The sequence below is a fragment of the Hemitrygon akajei genome, chromosome 2 (genome assembly GCF_048418815.1).
Source record: "Hemitrygon akajei chromosome 2, sHemAka1.3, whole genome shotgun sequence".
NCBI lineage: Eukaryota > Metazoa > Chordata > Chondrichthyes > Myliobatiformes > Dasyatidae > Hemitrygon > Hemitrygon akajei.
Window position 1 is genome coordinate 64,076,154 of NC_133125.1, and position 17,989 is coordinate 64,094,142.

Here is a 17,989-nt window from a genome sequence, read left to right on the forward strand (position 1 = left end):
GAACAGGAACATAAAGATTCTGTACCCTCATAATTTCACCCTTAAATGACCTCCATTTCTCTATTACATCCTTCCCATAAAACAACTTGACCCATTCCACTCTCTCTAAATCCCTGCGCATCTCCTCAAAGTTAGCCTTTCTCCAATCAAAAATCTCAACTCTAGGTCCAGTCCTGTCCTTCTCCATAATTATATTGAAGCTAATGCTATGTTGGCATTCATAGCAAAAGGATTTGAGTACAGGAGCAGGGAGGTTCTACTGCAGTTGTACAAGGCCTTGGTGAGACCACAGCTGGAGTATTGTGTGCAGTTTTGGTCCCCTAATCTGAGGAAAGACATTCTTGCCATGGAGAGAGTACAAAGAAGGTTCACAAGATTGATTCCTGGGATGGGAGGACTTTCATATGAAGAAAGACTGGATCGACTAGGCTTATACTCACTAGAATTTAGAAGATTGAGGGGGGATCTTATTGAAACGTATAAAATTCTAAAGGGATTGGACAGGCTACATGCAGGAAGATTGTTTCCGATGTTGGGAAGTCCAGAACGAGGGGTCACAGTTTAAGGATAAAGGGGAAGCCTTTTAGGACCGAGATGAGGAAAAACTTCTTCACACAGAGAGTGGTGAATCTGTGGAATTCTCTGCCACAGGAAACAGTTGAGGCCGGTTCATTGGCTATACTTAAGAGGAAGTTAGATATGGCCCTTGTGGCTAAAGGGATCAGGGGGTATGGAGAGAAAGCAGGTACAGGGTTTTGAGTTGGATGATCAGCCATGATCATACTGAATGACGGTGTGGGCTCGAAGGGCCGAATGGCCTACTCCTGCACCTATTTTCTATGTTTCTATGTTTCTAAGCTGCTGCACATGAGGCTGCTTGTACCATAAGACCATAAGATATAGGAGCAGAATGAGGCCATCTGGCTCATCATGTCTGCTCTGCCATTTCATTATAGCTGATCCAATTTTCCTCTCAACCTCAATCTCCTGCCTTCTCCCTGTATCCCTTCCCATCTATCAACTTCTGCCTTAAGTATACATAAAGACTTGGCCTGCACAGCTGCAAATGGCAAATGAATTGTACAGATTCACCACCCTCAGGTTAAAGAAATTCCTTCACATCTCCATTCGAAAAGGATGCCCCCACTATTCTGAAGCTGTGTCATCTAGTTTTAAACTCTCCCATCAAAGGAAACATCCTCTCCACATCCACTCTATCAAGGCCCTTCACCATTAGATAGATTTCAATGCGGTCACCTCTCATTCTTCTGAATTCAAGTGAATACAGGCTCAGAGCTATCAAATGCTCTTCAAATGACAAGCCATTCAATCCTGGAATCATTTTTGTGAACCTCCTTTGAACCCTCTCCAGTTTCAGCACATCCTTTCTAAGATGAGGGGCCTAAAACTACTCACAATACTCCAAGTGAGGCCTCACCAGTGCTTTATAAAGTCTCAACATTACATCCTTGCTTTTATATTCTATCCTCTTGAAATGAATGCCAACATTGCATTTGCCTTCCTCAGCACAAACTCAACCTGCAGATTAACCTTTAGGGGATCCTGCACAAAGACTCCCAAGCTCCTTTGCAACTTTTTTTTGTATTTTCTCTCCATTTAGAAAATTGTTGTGTCTGTGCACAACTACATATTGATTAATTAAAAGCCCATAAGCAGAAGATGGCTTGTGTGTTAGTGTGAGAGGGAGAGAGAGAGAGAGAGAGAAAGAACGAGAATAATGCACGTGCGTAGACAACAGATAAATACGCATACTAAGGGGGCGGGGGTCATTGGTCTAAAAGAGATAGATCCATACATTACAAAAATAGTCAACCCTTTCATTTCTTCTACCAAAGTGCATGACCATACACTTCCCAACACTCTATTCCATCTGCCATTCTTTGCCCATTCTCCTAATCTGACTAAGTCCTTCTGTAGCCTCCCTACTTCCTCAAAGCAACCTGCCCCTCCACCTACATTCATATTGTCTGCAAACTTTGCAACAAAGCATCAATTCCGTCATCCAAATATTGACATATAACATAAAAAGAATTGGTCCCAACACAGACCCCTGTGGAACACCACTAGTCACAGTCAGCCAACCAGAACAGGCTCCCTTTATTCCCACTCTTTGCCTCCTGCCAATCAGCCACTACTTTATTTTCCTGTAATAACATGTGCTAGTAGCTTGTTAAGCAGCCTCATGTGTGGCATCTTGTCAAAGGCCTTCTGAAAATCCAAGAACACAGCATCAACCAATCCTCCTTTGACTATTCTGCCTGTTATTTCTTCAAAGAATTCCAGCAGATTTGTCAGACAAGATTTTCCCTTGAGGAAACCATGCTGACTACAGCCTATTTTATCATGTGCCTCCAAGTACCCAGAGAAAATCAACTCCAACATCTTCCTAACCACTGAGTTCAAACTAACTGGTCTATAGTATCCTTTCTTCTGGCTCTCTTCCTTCTTGAAGGGTGGTGTAACATTTTCAAACTTTCAATCTTCCAGGATCATTCCAGAATCTAGAGATCCTTGAAAGATCAACATTAATACCTCCACAATCTCTTCAACCACCTCTTGCAGAACCCTGAGGTGTACACCACCTGGTCCAGGTGACTTATCTACCTTCAGATCGTTCAGTTTCCCAAGAACCTTCTCTCTAGTTATAGTAACTTCACAGACTTCATGTCCCCTGACACCTGGAACTTCCAGCATACTGCTAGTGTCTTCCACAGTGAAGACTGATGCAAAATACTCATTCAGTTCATCCGCCATTTCATTGTCCCCCATTACTACCTGTCCAGCATCATTTTCCAGCGGTCTGATATACACTCTCACCCTTCTTTAACACTTAATGTAGCAGAAGAAACTTTTGGTGTCCTCTTTAATATTATTGGCTAGCTTACTTTCATATTCCGTCTTTACCTTCTTGATAGTTTTTTAGTTGCTTTCTGTTGGTTTTTAAAAGCTCCCCAATCCTCTAACTTCCAACTAATTTTTGCTCTATTATATGTCCTCTCTTTGGCTTTTATGTTGACTTTGACTTCTCTTGTTTGCCACGGTTGTGTCATCTTCCCTTTAGAATACATCTTCATCTTTGGGATGTATATATCCTGTGCCTTCAGAATTGCTTCCAGAAATTCCAGCCATTGGTGCTCTGCCGTCATCCCTGCCAGTGTTCCTTTACAATCAATTCTGGCCAACTCCTCACTCATGACTCTGTAATTCCCTTTACTCCACTGTAATACTGTTACAACTGACTTTAGCTTTTCCTTCTTAAATTTCAGGATGAATTCAATCATATTATGATCACTTGCCCCTAAGGTTCTTTTATCTTAAAACTCTCTAATCAAATCCGGTTCATTGCCCAACACCCAATCCAGAATAGCTGATCCCCCAGTGGGCTCAACCATGAGCTTCTCTAAAAGCCATCTCATAGACCGTCTAGAAATTCCCTCTCCTGTAATCCAGCACCAACATGATTTTCCCAATCTACCTGCATATTTGAAGTCCCCCATGACTATTGTAACATTGCCCTTTTGGTATACATTTTCTATCTTCCATTGTAATTTGTAGGCCCTTACTACTGTATCCAGACCCTTACTACTCTTTAGGGGTCTGTATATAACTCCCATCAGGGTCTTTTTACTCTTGCAATTCTTTAGCTCCATCCACAAAGATTCAGCACTTTCCAACCCTATGTCACCTCTTTCTAATAACTTGATTTCATTTTTTACCAGCAGAGCTACACCGCCCCTTCTGTCTTCCTGCCTATCCTTTCAATACAAAGTGTATTCATGGACATTAAGCTCCCAGCTACAATCTTTTAGCCATGATTCAGTGATGTCTACAATACCATACCGGTCAGTCTGCAACTGTGCTGCAAGTTCATCTACCTTATTCCATGTACTGCGCATATTCAGTTACAACATCTTCAGTCTTGTATTCACCTTTTTCGATTTTGTTGCACAACCTTTTGATTCCTAATTTTGTCTGAGGTCTTACCAACATCTGTCTCCTCAACCTCTCCACTAACTGTTCTGACAATCTGGTTCTCATCCCCTGCAACCCTAGTTTAAACCCCACTGTGCAGCATTAACAAATCTTCCCACTAGGATATCAGTCCCCTTCAGTTCAGGTGCAAACCGCCCCTTCTGTACAGGTCCCACCTTCCCTGGAAGAGAGACAAAGGATCCAAAAATGTTAAGCCCTCCCTCCTACACCAACTCCTTAGCGACTTATTAAACTGTATAACCTCCTTAGTTCTAGCCTCACTAGCACGTGGCATGGGTAGCAATCCTGAGATCACAACCCTGGAGGACCTGCCCTTTAAATTAGCACCCTGAGCAAGATAAGAACCCATGGCATTACAGGAAAGGTACCAGCATGGATAGAACATTGGCTGATTGGCAGGAGGCAAACTGTGGGAATAAAGTAGGCCTATTCTAATTGGCTGCCGGTGACTAGCGATGTTCTGCGGTGATCAGTGTTTAGACCACTTCTCTTTATGTTGTACGGCAATGATTGACACGACAGAATTGATGGCTTTGTAGCGTTGTAGCCAAGTTTCCAGATGATACCAAGGTAGGTGGAGGGGCAAGTAGTTCTGAGGAAGCAGGGACAAGTGGAAGGACTTAGACAGATTAGGAGAATGGGCAAAGAAGTGTCAGATGGAATGTTGTGTCGGGAAGTGTATGGTCATACACTTTGATAGAAGGGGATGGGGAAACAATTCATAATCAGAGGCACAAAGGGACTTGGGAGTCCTCATGCAGGATTCCCTGAAGGTTAACTTGCAGGTTGAGTCGGTGGTGAGGAAGGCAAATGCAATGTTAGCATTCATTTCAAGATGACTAGAATATAAAAAGAAGGATGAGACTTTATAAGACACTGGTGAGGCCTCATTTGGAGTATTGTGAGCAGGTTTGGACTCCTTATCTAAGAAAGGACGTGCTGATATCGAAGAGGGTTCAAAGGAGGTCCATGAAAATGATTCCGGGAATTCCAGTTTATCATATGAGGAGTGTCTGAAGGCTCTGGGCGTGCACTCGCTGGAATTTAGAAGAATGAGGGAGGATCTCATTGAAACCTATCAAATGTTGAAAGGCCTTCATGGATGTGGAGAAGATGTCTCTTATAATGGGGGGATGTAGAACCAGAGGACACAACCATAGAAGAGAAGGATGTCCATATAGAACAGAGATGAGGAGGAATTTCTTTAGCTGGAGGGTGGTGAATCTGTGGAATTCATTGCCACAGGCAGCTGTGAATGCCAGGTCATTGGGTTTATTAAAGCAGATGTTGATAGGTTCTTGATTAGCCAGTGCATGAAAGGTTACACGGAGAGGGCAGGAGAATGGGATGATTAGCCATGATCAAGTGACAGAACAGACTTGATAGACCGCATGGCTTAATTCTGTTCCTATTTCTACGGCCTTTTCACAAACTGGAATTTTAATTCAAGTCCTGCATTCCTGAAATTCTCTGATTTTCCCATCTTTATAACAAAACAAAATCTGGATTTAAAAGGGGGACACCCTTTAGGAGACTTATATTGTCTTGCTATACTCATATAGATTATTAGTTTCACTGAATATAAAACCAGATTGTAATTTTCCAGCACCATTAAACGAAAGCCATTCAATCACAATGAAAATTATGCTGGCCACAAGAACTCTTCGGTACTGAAGCTCTCCGCGTTGGCCTGCAGCGGTGGTCAATGACCAGCATACTTTTCCAAATCCACTTTAATTCAAGTGTAAGCCTAGGAAAGTTAGTACCCCTACAGTACACAGTTACCATTGTTTGTAGTGTTTATCCTGCCTTACGAAGAGATTTTCAAGAATGCCTTCTTTGGCAAGATCACTGGTTAAAGAAGCAGACGTGGATAGGGCATTTTTAAACAGAAATGAACTGTTGCTTAACCAGCATGGTGAAGTGGACTCACAGCAAATCAGGTGTCATTTTGCCTGCCCTGACTTATTGTTCCAATTGCAGCAACGAGGGACAAAAATTTGTCATCATGTTAAAAGGAGCTTCCAATTTATCAGGACCTCCTTCTCTCCAAAGCAACACACACAAAATGCTGCAGGAACTCAGGCAGCACCTATGGAAAAGAGTAAACAGTCGAAGTTTCGGGCCCAGACCTTTCATCGGGTGCTTATAAATGGTTTTGGCCTGAAATGTCACCTGTTTACTCTTTTCCACAGATGCTGCCTGGCCTGCTGAGTTCCTCCAGCATCTTGTGCATGTTGCTTTGGATTTCCAGTTGTTATGTTTGTGATTTACCACTCTCTCTCCGTTTTTTTTTCAGTTTTGGACTTCACAAGCATGCATTGCCTGTGGGGTATCTCACAATCAGGGAGCAGTTGCTGGGAATCACAAAACACCCAACACTAGAATCCACTCAAAGCCATGGGCAAAACATGCCCAACTGATACCCCATAAAGGGAGAATAATCTAGAAAAGACCGTCTTCACGTTAGACCTAAAGAGAAGACTTCGAAAGTCAAAGACTTCCTTAGCAACCATTTTTCCTTCCATGTTATGTGGGAAGGAATTATAATTGTGTATGATGAATAATAGCAACAGGAAGAAAATCTATTTCATTTTGGATTATGCTATTTCAACATAGAAAAGAGACATGTTTTATTTATAATGGAACTTTGTCATTATGTTAACATGTAAATCCTTAACAGAGCATACCACATAAACAAAGGAGCACGATACCAACTATAAAGGATCAGCGCTCGGCTGGGATACAGTATAATAATGGGGATACATTTCAAGATTAAAATATTGCCCTAAAATTGTAGGACTTCTATTTTTTCTCTGGTATGTTGCTATTGATCGTTGTTTTGTATTTCCCAACCTGATGCTTGAATGTGCAAATGACAGTAGATAGAAAGAACAGATCGTGGGTATTTGTGTGTGGGTGTGAGAGTGTGAATGTGAGTGAGAGAGAGAGAGAGAGTGTGTGTGTGTGTGTGTGTGTGTGTGTGTGTGTGTGTGTGTGTGTGTGTGTGTGTGTGTGTGTGTGTGTGTGTGTGTGTGTGAGAGAGAGAGTGTGTGTGTGTGTGTGTGTGTGTGTGTGTGTGTGAGAGAGAGAGAGTGAGAGAATGTTAGAGAGTGTGAGTGTGAGTGTGTGTGTGTGAGAGAGTGCAAGTGTGAGTGAGAGAGTGAGTGTGAGAGAGAGTGAGAGTGATTGAGCGAGAGTGATTGAGAGAGAGTGTGCATGTGTGAGAGTGAGAGAGTGATTGAGAGAGTGAGTGTGTGTGTTTGTGTGAGAGAGAGTGAGAGAATGAGTGAGAAAGTGTGAGTGTGTGTGAGAGAGAGAGTGCAAGTGTGAGAGAGTATAAGTGTGTGCCTGTGTGTGTGAGAGAGTGAGAGAATATGAGTGTGTGTGTGAGAAAGTGTGAGTGTGTGTCTGTGTGTGAGAGAGTGAGTGTCAGTGAGGGAGTGTGAGTGTGTGTGTGTTTGAGAGAGAATAAGAGGGGGAAGAGAGGGGAAGAACAGGGTAGAGAAAAACGACAAAAGGAGAAAGAGTGGGATGAAAGGATAAAGGCATGGGAAGGAATACAGAGAAAGTTGGTAAGTCATGCAGAACAAGATACAAGGAAATAAAATTATACAGGAAAAAAAAGAAAAGGGTAAAAGGGAGATAGAAATAGATGGGTGGGGGGGTCAGCCTGAACCTGGTAGACTAACTTTCTAAAGCTGCTAGTGTATCTTCAATTTAAAATTCTACAAATGTTATTCAATACAACATTTATAAAGAGGAAGGCTCGTGTACTGCTTGCTGTAATGAATCTGGTTCTCCACCAGTTCCAGCCACTGGCCTCTCACCTAAGCCACTACACAACTTCCTCAGCTGGAAAGATGAAGCAGGCGTGAGCAATGGAGCCTATCACCCACAAGCAGACAGGGATAAATTAAGGAATGCAGAAACCTTTAGTTATGAATAAAATGAATTATTTTGAAGAAGAAAAGTAACACAAACTGCACACTAGCCTCTGTTTGATTTCTTTCAATTCTAAACTACTTCTGTCAGTTTATCAAACTGCAAAAAATATATTTAAAACTTTGCACTTGAATGCAATCTCTGGTCAATCATCAGCTAAAAGACCGTAACGGATCTAAAAATACACATTGAAGTAGTACTATACATTCTAGTATTACAAGGGGTTGAACGTGGTCTTGCATGATGAAACATAAGTAACGGCCTTTCCACAGTTTCTTTCACAATTCTGTTTAATAGAGATTCCCGAGGAAATAGATAGGAATGGGAGAACGCAGATGTGGACTGCAAGAAGGGGCAGAAAGATTGTTCAACTCCAGGGACTACCAGAGTGGATGAAAAGCTGTGGAGGTAATTGTGAGAGCTTTGGGATGTACTTGGAGGCAATTAGGAGTGACAAGAGTTAATTGGGGAGTGGATTAATGACATCAGGGGAGGAGAGTGATGGCTGTGGAGATGATTGGAGGAGGATGATTGCAGAATAGATTGAATGGTAGCTATGGCTTTGAAACTAGTCAGAACATAGATTAATTGGGGCTTTGGAAATATTTAGTAGGTATAGGGAAGGGCATGTCAGGGTGATAACTACTTGGAGACTGGGTAAGAATCCCAGGTGCCTGAAGATAATGGCGGTAAGGACAGGTATGTGCTTGCTTGGAGGTGATCAATAACTATGAAAATCTATAGATGGCACCTTCTTAAACGAGTGTGGACACCTCAGACCCTTTCAAATGGCCAACATAGACTTAGTCCCTTTAAATTATGCTGAAACAAGCATTGAGTGCCCCATTAGAACCTGCCTCATTATCTGAACCCCGAGTCCTTTGCATGTCTCAGGCACACAATACAACTCCACACGTAACGTCGAATAAAAGCATGGCTACCATTGGTTGACACAGTTCATACCCAGAGTGCCATTTCGCATGCACAGAGGAACAGAACTTAATTTCAAGAAGGACACGATTGGTACACAAGGTACCTGGTATTTGTTTTAAATTACATCAGGTGCTGCATTAAAATGTGGCAACACGCAGGGAGTTTCTCCCGTCAATCTATCCACTGCTTGATGGGAACATCAGCCAATACAATTTGCCACTGAACCAGGTAGGAGATATTAAAAATATACATAAGAGTCATCTTAAAGGGCAGCTGAATTTCTAAGCCTTGTGTAATGTCCAGATGGCTAAAAGTTTAGTCAAAGAGAAGGATTTTAGGAAGTCAAATAAATAAAAAATGGTCAATAGCAAATCAGAGCGGCTTGGAGAGGTAATTCCAGAGCTCAGAGCTCAAGGGTCAACATTGCAGGAGCAATTCAAATAAGGGATGCTCAAGAGGCCTTCGTATATTTTAAAGGGTTGATTGGTTGGAAGAATTTTCAGAGGCAAAAAACATAGAAACATAGAAAATAGGTGTAGGAGTAGGCCATTCGGCCCTTCGAGCCTGTACCACCATTCAGTATGATCATGGCTGATCGTCCAACTCAGAACCCTGTACCTGCTTTCCCTCCATACCCCCAATCCCTTTAGCCACAAGGGCCATATCAGCAAGGTAATAAAGGAATCTGAGTCTAGGACAAATATAATAAAATTGAGGCTTTCTTTAACTCGGAGCTAATGGAGGTCAGTTGGGACAGGGTGACAGGGAAATGATACCAGGACTAACCTTGGACAGACTTACATTTTACAGAGGCTAGAAGCAGGCTGGCCTGTCTGGAATGTGCTGAAGCCACGAAGACATGGATGGAGAGACACAAAGCTGAGGCAGAATAACGCAATGTTACTGAGCTACAAACGTGTAATCTAAATGATTGCACAGATAAGTAAGAAGACTGGGTAGATAAGAAAGGGAAAGGGGTGTGCAGCCCACCTAGTAGGAAAGGCAAGAGATGAAATTGTGTGCTTGCAAAAGGCAATGTTTAGCTTATTATTGTTCATGTAAGTCTGAGTCACATCATTATAAATAATGCTGAAAACTAATTTGTTAAGGGTCATTTAAAAATAAAATGCATGTTTTCATTAAAAACAAATTACCGGTCTTCTTAAAGGACAGCTGGGCTTCAGAATCCTGTTTAATGATTAGATTTTCTACCTACATCACTATCCTGAACACCAAACCCTTTTCTGTCGCAGTATGTTGAGCGTCCCACGAGATTAGTATTTCTGACAGTTAAGTGAAGGAAGAAATATTAGAGATATATCTACGTGTTTTATCCCTGTGGAGAAGTGTCTAACTGCAGAGAGGTTAATGAGACCAGCGTCTTCGCTCCTTTTCAGGCGTTTTTTCCTCAGCCAGTGACTGCAACAGAGATCTTAGTATTTTGTGAAATATGCAGAACTTGAAACAGTTCAGAGAGTTCTGTCTAATTGCAGCATTTGGGACCAAATGCTGGTTGTCACACTCACCAGGCACCATTCCTGTCAGTGCTGGGGGTGGGTAAGTGCTCTGTGCAGCGGGGGGCACGTGTGGAGGATAACCAGGAAGAGTCGTACTAGCCAAATCACGACCTGGAAAATAAGGTAAAATGTATGAGACCAAGACATGGCCTTAAAAATGTATCTGACATAACAACGTACCGTTTCTACTATAACCAGGAAGCATCCACTAGGTGTACTGTGGCGGTTGTATATAATGACCACCTCTGGGACAACCAGGTGATCCCTTAATACACGTTCATCCATGATTCATTAACCATTCATTCAGGTTGACCTTAGATACTGACTATAGACAAGTGGATATCAGGCAAGCTGTATTCAGTGTGTTGCCAAAATGAGAACAGGTACTTGGAATAATATAGAGACACTGAACCTATAAGATCAGTGGACACCATAATATGAGGGGTGATTGATAAGTTTGTGGCCTAAGGTAGAAGGAGATAAGTTATACAGCTCTCGTTACATGCACATGCAGGTCAACTCTTTGAATGACAATGCAGAAAGTTTGAAGTTATGTAGGCCACAAACTTATCAATCACCCCATGCTGTGGACCACTTCTGGAGGTCCAAGATCCGTATGCTCCATGACCACTGGACTAAGTGTGTAAATGTCGGAAAACTAAATGTGCTAGCTTTTCTAAATTTAACTCCTTCTATCTTAGGCCACGAACTTATCAATCACCCCTCGTACAAACTTCAGGGGCAATCTTGCAGGAATAAACATGAAGAGGACACTACGAGAAGAGGGAGGTGACTAATAGTCATACAAGCCAATGCTGCAAAGGTGTATCATCTTCATGATGAAGATGTCAGAGTTTGCCATCGAAACGTCGGTTAAAATCGATACCTGTACTCGGCTGGAAGCCCAAGAAGAGTTTATTTGTCATATATGCCAGGAAAGTAGGTCCCTTTTTCACCCAGAATATATGTTTACAAAGGGAATACCATATATGAAAGACACCTGTTGGTATCATAGAATACCCACACCATGGAGTACCAATTGCTATGAAAGGTGAGTACACCTAAATTTTGTGGTGTTATTGGGGATTCTACTTTTTTGATAGAAAGGGAAACTTACTCAAGATAATCATTACTGTGAAGATGTGCAAACCATACTTTCACGTGTTGTTTTCAAGAAATGGGTAAACCTAAGTAATTTCTAAAGTAAGTACATGTTTGGCACAGCATTGTGGGCCGAAGGGCCTGTATTGTGCTGTAGGTTTTCTATGTTAAGTATACACCTTGTAAAAGGCCAGTGCCTCTTGCAATAGTTTTCTTATGTAAACTGCAAGGATGCCTGTTACTGTGAAGAAGCCAATGCTGCAAAGGCCTATTCTCAAGTAGGGGTACACTTTACAATGCCACAAATATTGCCCTTTCCTAACGTGTCCAGCTTTTAAATTCTTTTTCACAAAAGCCTGACTCTGGAAACAATAGTGGAGCTAGCACCCCTTGGGTACAGTTTTACCTGAAGTAGGATTCAGGCCCTGTTCTTACTTGGCACTGACTTGTCCAATTGACACCATTTTACACAAGTATTATCTGCAGGACACAGTAAAATGAACAATCTACTTAACAAGTTAATAAGGTGGCAAGTGAAGCAATTACTAATGTGCTGAGTTGTAATGATTGCCTGGCTTTGTTTATTGATGATGTGCTAACTGGGGCAATATACACTAATCACTGGATTGTTAATGCTGCATCAGATTATTTCTCCACTTTTTCACAGCTACGATAAGGATCCAAATTCTCAGTTCTAGTGTGATCTTTTATTTCAAAAGTTTATAAATACTGGGTACAATTATTAACCATTTTTGTAAAGAAATGTTCTGGATTTAACTTGGTTCTGATACTAGAAACAAAGTAAGTTGGTTGCCTATTTTATTCCACTGTTTACATTAAATAATTCACATTACTGACAAAAGAAATCTCAGTGGCAAGAGCCCCATCATTTGTCTTCCAGCCCAAACTTCAGACATTTTTTTGTAAAAAAAAATTTCTCTGCAATAATGCCACAATTTCCCTTAAATGAGCAGCACTTGACAGGGTTAAACCTTTCAGATGTAACCAAGAGCAGCAAAAACAGATTCTGTTCAAACATTCAATTAGAATCAATTTGAGTTTGATCACTAGTTCTATTTGCCCATTGTCATATTATGAAAGAAGGACAGAAATTTTGCCCTGTACTGTCTTTGAAGAAAGCTTAAAGCACTGATTCTTATGACCCTAGAATTCAATTGTGCCCTCTTTTGGCAGCTTAATCGAGGATTCTCTGCAAAGCCCTCAGAGGGTTTAACATAGCAGAAATTCACAGGAGACATCTTAGGAATGGCACAGACAAATTGGAACAGACACCGACAATCGGCACAAGGAAATATGCTTCTGCAGACTTAAATTTCATATGCTTTTACTGATCCCACCCGATTAATTCATTTGGTTAAAAACAAGCAAAGGAACACCTGGGAAAGAACTGGTCTACAGTACCTCACAGATTGTGGCCTGCATGGGCTTGTTGGTCAAAAGCAGTGGTGTGTAAAGTACACTCATACACACGTGCTTCTCTTTTTCACAGTATTTCACATTTCAATACATTCAAAAAAGATTCATTCATACTAACACTTAAAGCCTCACAATGTGCAAACAGAAAGTGAAGCAAATATCACTGGTGATGACTGATCGGTACGTTCATACTGAGACAATGGTACAGATATTCAACATACTGTTGCCTCGTCCACATAGGTTGTAAGTACATCGGCTGTTCTGGATCTGACTACTTTGGTTACCTCACCTGGCGAAGTGAATAAATGCACCTTGTACAATGAAAATGTGCCACATGAATCCCAGCTCTTAATGCTAATCTCGACACATTGACAATGGAGTCTTCACATGGATAACCAGGAGCTGGTCTCGTACACAGTGCATTACATCATGATATTCGGGGGCAGCACGGCAGCGTAGTGGTTAACACAACGCTTCACAGTACCAGCGACCCGGGTTCAAGTCCCTCCGCCGTCAGTGAGGAGTTTGTATGTTCTCCCCCTGAACAAATGGGTTACCTTCCTCCCACAGTCCTAAGACGTACGGGTTGGTCATTGCAAAATTAGGCTAGAGTTAAATCAGGGATTGCTGTAGGGTGCATCTCAATAAATAAATATTCATAAGTAATAAGGAGAATTACTTCAGTCAGGATATTCAGTAACCAGCAAGAAAATGAACACATTTGTTTTCAAGCATCAAAGTGGTATAATGAGGAACATGCTACCTGAAAGTTAAATTATATTTGAAAAACAAATAGTTAAAAGAGTACTCTAGTGCTTGGGGTGGAACTAAATGGAATGGTCTAGCAATGGACTATGGACACTATGAACTAAATAGCTTCCCTTTGTATCATTCAATGAGTTCTTGTTCATTTACTTGACACTGTTGAAGACCATGAACCATCATTTCCTCATTACTAATCAAACCCTGGGTCTCTGTACCTCCCTCTGCAACAGGATCTTTTACTTCCTCACTGGGAGACCCCAGTCAGTGCAGTTCAGAAATAACACCTCCTCGCTGACAATTAACACAGGTGCACCTTAAGGATACTAAACACAAAGTACACTGGAGTCAAAGCAACATGTACAACATGCTGGAGGAACTCAGCAGGTCTGACAAAGGGTCTCGGCCCGAAACACTGACTGCTCGTTTCCATGGATGCTGCCTGACCTGCTGAGTTCCTCCAGTGTGTTGTATGTGTTGCACCTTAAGGATGCATGCTGAACTCACAACTCTATTTTCTCTACACCCATGACTGTGTGGCTAGGCACAGCTCAAGCACCATCTATAAACTCACCACTGACGCCACTGATATTGACAGAATCTCATATGGCAATAAGGAGGTGTATAGGAGTGAAATAGATCCACTGGTTGAATGGTGTCACAATAACATCCTTGCACTCAATGTCAGCAAGACCAAGGAATCGATTGAGGTCTTCAGGAAGTGGGAGTCGAGCAAACACACACCAGTCCTCATTGACAGCTCAGTGGTGGAAAGAGTGAGTTTAAAGTTCCTGGACATCGACATCTGAGAGGATCTATCCTGGCCCCAACACATTGATGCAATCATGAAAAAGAAGTTTGAGGAGATTGGTATGTTAGCAAAGTCTCTTGAAATTTTCGGTAGATATATGATGGAGGTCATTCTGACCGTCTGCATCACAATCTGGTATGTAGCCTCCGATGTATACAATCACAAGAGGCTGCAGACAGTTATAGACTCAGGCAGTTTCATCAAGAACACAACCCTCCTTGCCTTCGATGACATCTTCAGAAAGTGACATTAAGGACTGTCATTATCTGGGACATGGCCACTGGGGTGGAGGTGCAGGGTCCTGAAGACCCTCGCTCCAGCTTCTTTCCCCCACTGTCAGAGTTCCCATCAGTTCATGTGCACTATTTATTTATTTTGTAATTTGTAGTAATTTGAACATCTTGCACAGAACTACCAATGCAAAACAAAAAAAGTCACGGCATGTGTCAGTGACAATAAAACTAATTCGTATTCTGAAAATTCCCAGAATGCTCACACCGAGATAATATAAGTAATAGAGGCCGATGAAAGCCATCCGTCCCCTCGTGCCTGCTTCTCCACTCAGTAAGGTATTGGCTGGGAGTTATTTCACACTAGGTGTACAAGACCATTGCCCTCACCAGTACAAATTACACATTGTCCCTAATTATACCGGCCTCAGCTAAAACATAGTTGCCCTTTCTATCCAATAGCTCACTATTTACACTTTCACATAAATAAGGTAGCACAGAGTTGTGGTAACACCTCTCTCAGTCATCAGCTTGAAAGGAAGAAAAGATGATGAAGGTGTGGACTGATGAAGAGTGTGCTGACTGGCTGTATCACGGCCTGGTATGGGAACACCAATGCCTTTGAATGGAAAATCTTACAGAAGGTAGTGGATTCAGCCCAGCACATCACAGGTAAAGCCCCCCCAATCATTGAGCACATCTACATGAAACATTATCCATCAGCAGAGATCGCCACCACCCAGGCCACACTCTCTTCTCGATGCTGCAATCAGGTAGAAGGTACAAGAGCCTCAGGACTCACACCATCAGGTTCAAGAACAGTTACTACCCCTCAACCATCAGGCCCTTGAACAAAAGGGGATAACTAGATTCAATTGCCCATCCATTGAGATGTTCCCACAACCAACGATCTCACTTCAAGGACTCTTTATGTTACTGTCCTATGTTCTCGTTAGTTATTGCTATTAATTTATATTTGCATTTGCACAGTTTGTTGTCTGCTGCACTCTGGTAGATCTGTTATAGTCACTATTCTATAGATTTGCTGAGTATGCCTGCAGGAAAATGAATCTCAGGGTGTATATGGCGACATACAAGTACTTTGATAATAAAAGTTACTTTAAATGAACTTGTTTAACTTGTCATTCAGGTGCTTGTAATTGTGAGTCAGACAACTGCCCTGACCATGTAAAAGGAGCTTTTAGTATTGACTGGGAGAAACCTTTCACCTTGTATGTGTGGACAGGCAAGAGCAAGCAGGAAGAATGCAGCTGGAGCAGAAAGAGCTCCAGTGAAGACTTCAGCAGGAGAAGCTCCATCAACGTGGAGAAGCTTAAGCACTCTGGCTCTGCTGCAGCTTGCAGTGTTCATGTTGCGTTCCTTCACACATTATCTCATTAGTGTTGGATAAAAAAGCATTAACATACATTCAATTGGACTGCTTTTGATGACGAGATTACTCTTTCTGACAAGAGGTCTGCACATTATCCGCACAGGATGGCACTACAGATTCCAAATGAAATCAGTTGTGGGAATGGGGCTGACCCAAGGACTGAGAGGGCAAACCTAATAACTCTTTACATTAAATGTTGATAGGGTAGGCACAATAATTGATCACATAACAGGTTGCTTGGAATTACCTGCTGAAGATGGGGAAGTTAACATTAACTAGGAACATTGCAGTGGTGATGTTATGACCCAGACAGGAGGTGAATAATAATGAGTATTCCAGCGGATTACTGTCATTGCATAGAAATAATACAAGTGAAAGGAAAGTGTTTAGTATTAATCAATCATATCTAGTGCCGTGAACAAGCACTAGAAAAGGTTTCCTTAAGGCAATAATGCTGAACAGCTAATAATAAATATAATCGTGAGGATATGCAGCAAACTGTGTAATGATAAATAAGCCCAGTGTGGTTAACCATTTGTATTCCACACCTCTCCCACTCTCACTATTTGCCTGTGATCTCTCTATACACTGACAACGAGTCCCAGCACATGGTTGAGCAACAGTACCTCATCTTCCTTCTAAATAAGTTGCAGCTTCTTGACCTAGTAGAGAATTCTACAACTTAACATAAATATTTCAGTCTGTTTCAGTCAACCATTTCCAATATTGCTGCCACCTGTTTGTTTTTCCTCCCCTTTTTTCCCCTTTTGTTTATTTCTGGGAGTGGGGGACGTGCCCAAGCTGACTTACTACGTATGTCCTATGACCCTATATAACATCCAGTGATTCCTCCACTCTTTTAACTACGTTCTTCTGAGTGTAGGCTCACTCTCCAACTGCTCCCATCCACTCTTTCACTGGGTTACCCTGTTGACAGTATCTCCTTTCGGTCACTCTGGTTTTATCCCAGCAGAAACATTCGCCCTTCCCCACTGCCCTCCCTGCAGTATAACAAGCCTCCTTTGTCTAATTCTCAGTTCCGATAAATGGTCTTCGACCTTAAATATTAACTGCTTCCCTTCTCACAAATATGGCCTAAGTCGTTTCAGCATTTTAAAAAAATTGTATTTCATCTGCTAACTTTTCTCTTTTGGCCTGCTGTGTTAGATGTAACTGGTTTAACACCAAAGTCATCTTAAAATTCTATAAATCCACTGACCTTTGCAATATTTCCTGGTCAAAACCATACCTGAAGTAGTAATCAAAAGTTTTTACAGCATTCAAAAAACAAAGACCGGGCAACGTGAGCCAATATCTCACTATCCTTTCAACTTCCCCTCCATCCTTCTCTCCAATCACCACTTTTGAAAATAGTTCAAGGCTCGTGCCAGCATTCTCAAGTCGTTCTTCATGTTCAGCCGTTTCATCATGAGTCTATAACATGCAAGCACAGACTCTCCTCAACCAAATAGATGCATTATAAAGAATTATCAGCAACTTATGACCTGGACAACATGCCTTCTCCACTACTCAGTATGATCAATACCCAGATGAAGGATTTCCTCCAATTTTTATCAGAATCATACAATGTCCAACAGGCGGGTTGTCCCACCACACTAGTGGGCACCCTGGCATATTAATTCCATCTTCAAGCACTTGGCCTATCACCTTCCATGCCAAGGCGATTCCAGTGTTTAAATGCTGAGAGTGATTTTGCTTCCACTACCAGTTTTATTATAATAATAATAATTATTTCTGCACTATTGTTCTTATCTCCATGTCTGTCTCACATAATAAGATTTCACAGCATGGTCCCATGGGCATCTGGATGTGGATTGAAGATACA

General features: G+C 41.8%; 1 protein-coding gene across 2 annotated transcripts in view; it reads right to left on the minus strand.

Annotated features, from left to right (window-relative positions):
* pax5 (paired box 5) overlaps positions 1-17,989 on the minus strand; it is a 267,399-nt gene that overhangs the window by 68,489 nt on the left and 180,921 nt on the right. For both annotated transcript variants that reach the window (XM_073063985.1, XM_073063978.1), the window contains exon 8: positions 10,419-10,520. In XM_073063985.1, coding sequence (XP_072920086.1) covers positions 10,419-10,520 — 102 coding nt within the window. The remainder of the gene's footprint in view (positions 1-10,418; positions 10,521-17,989) is intronic.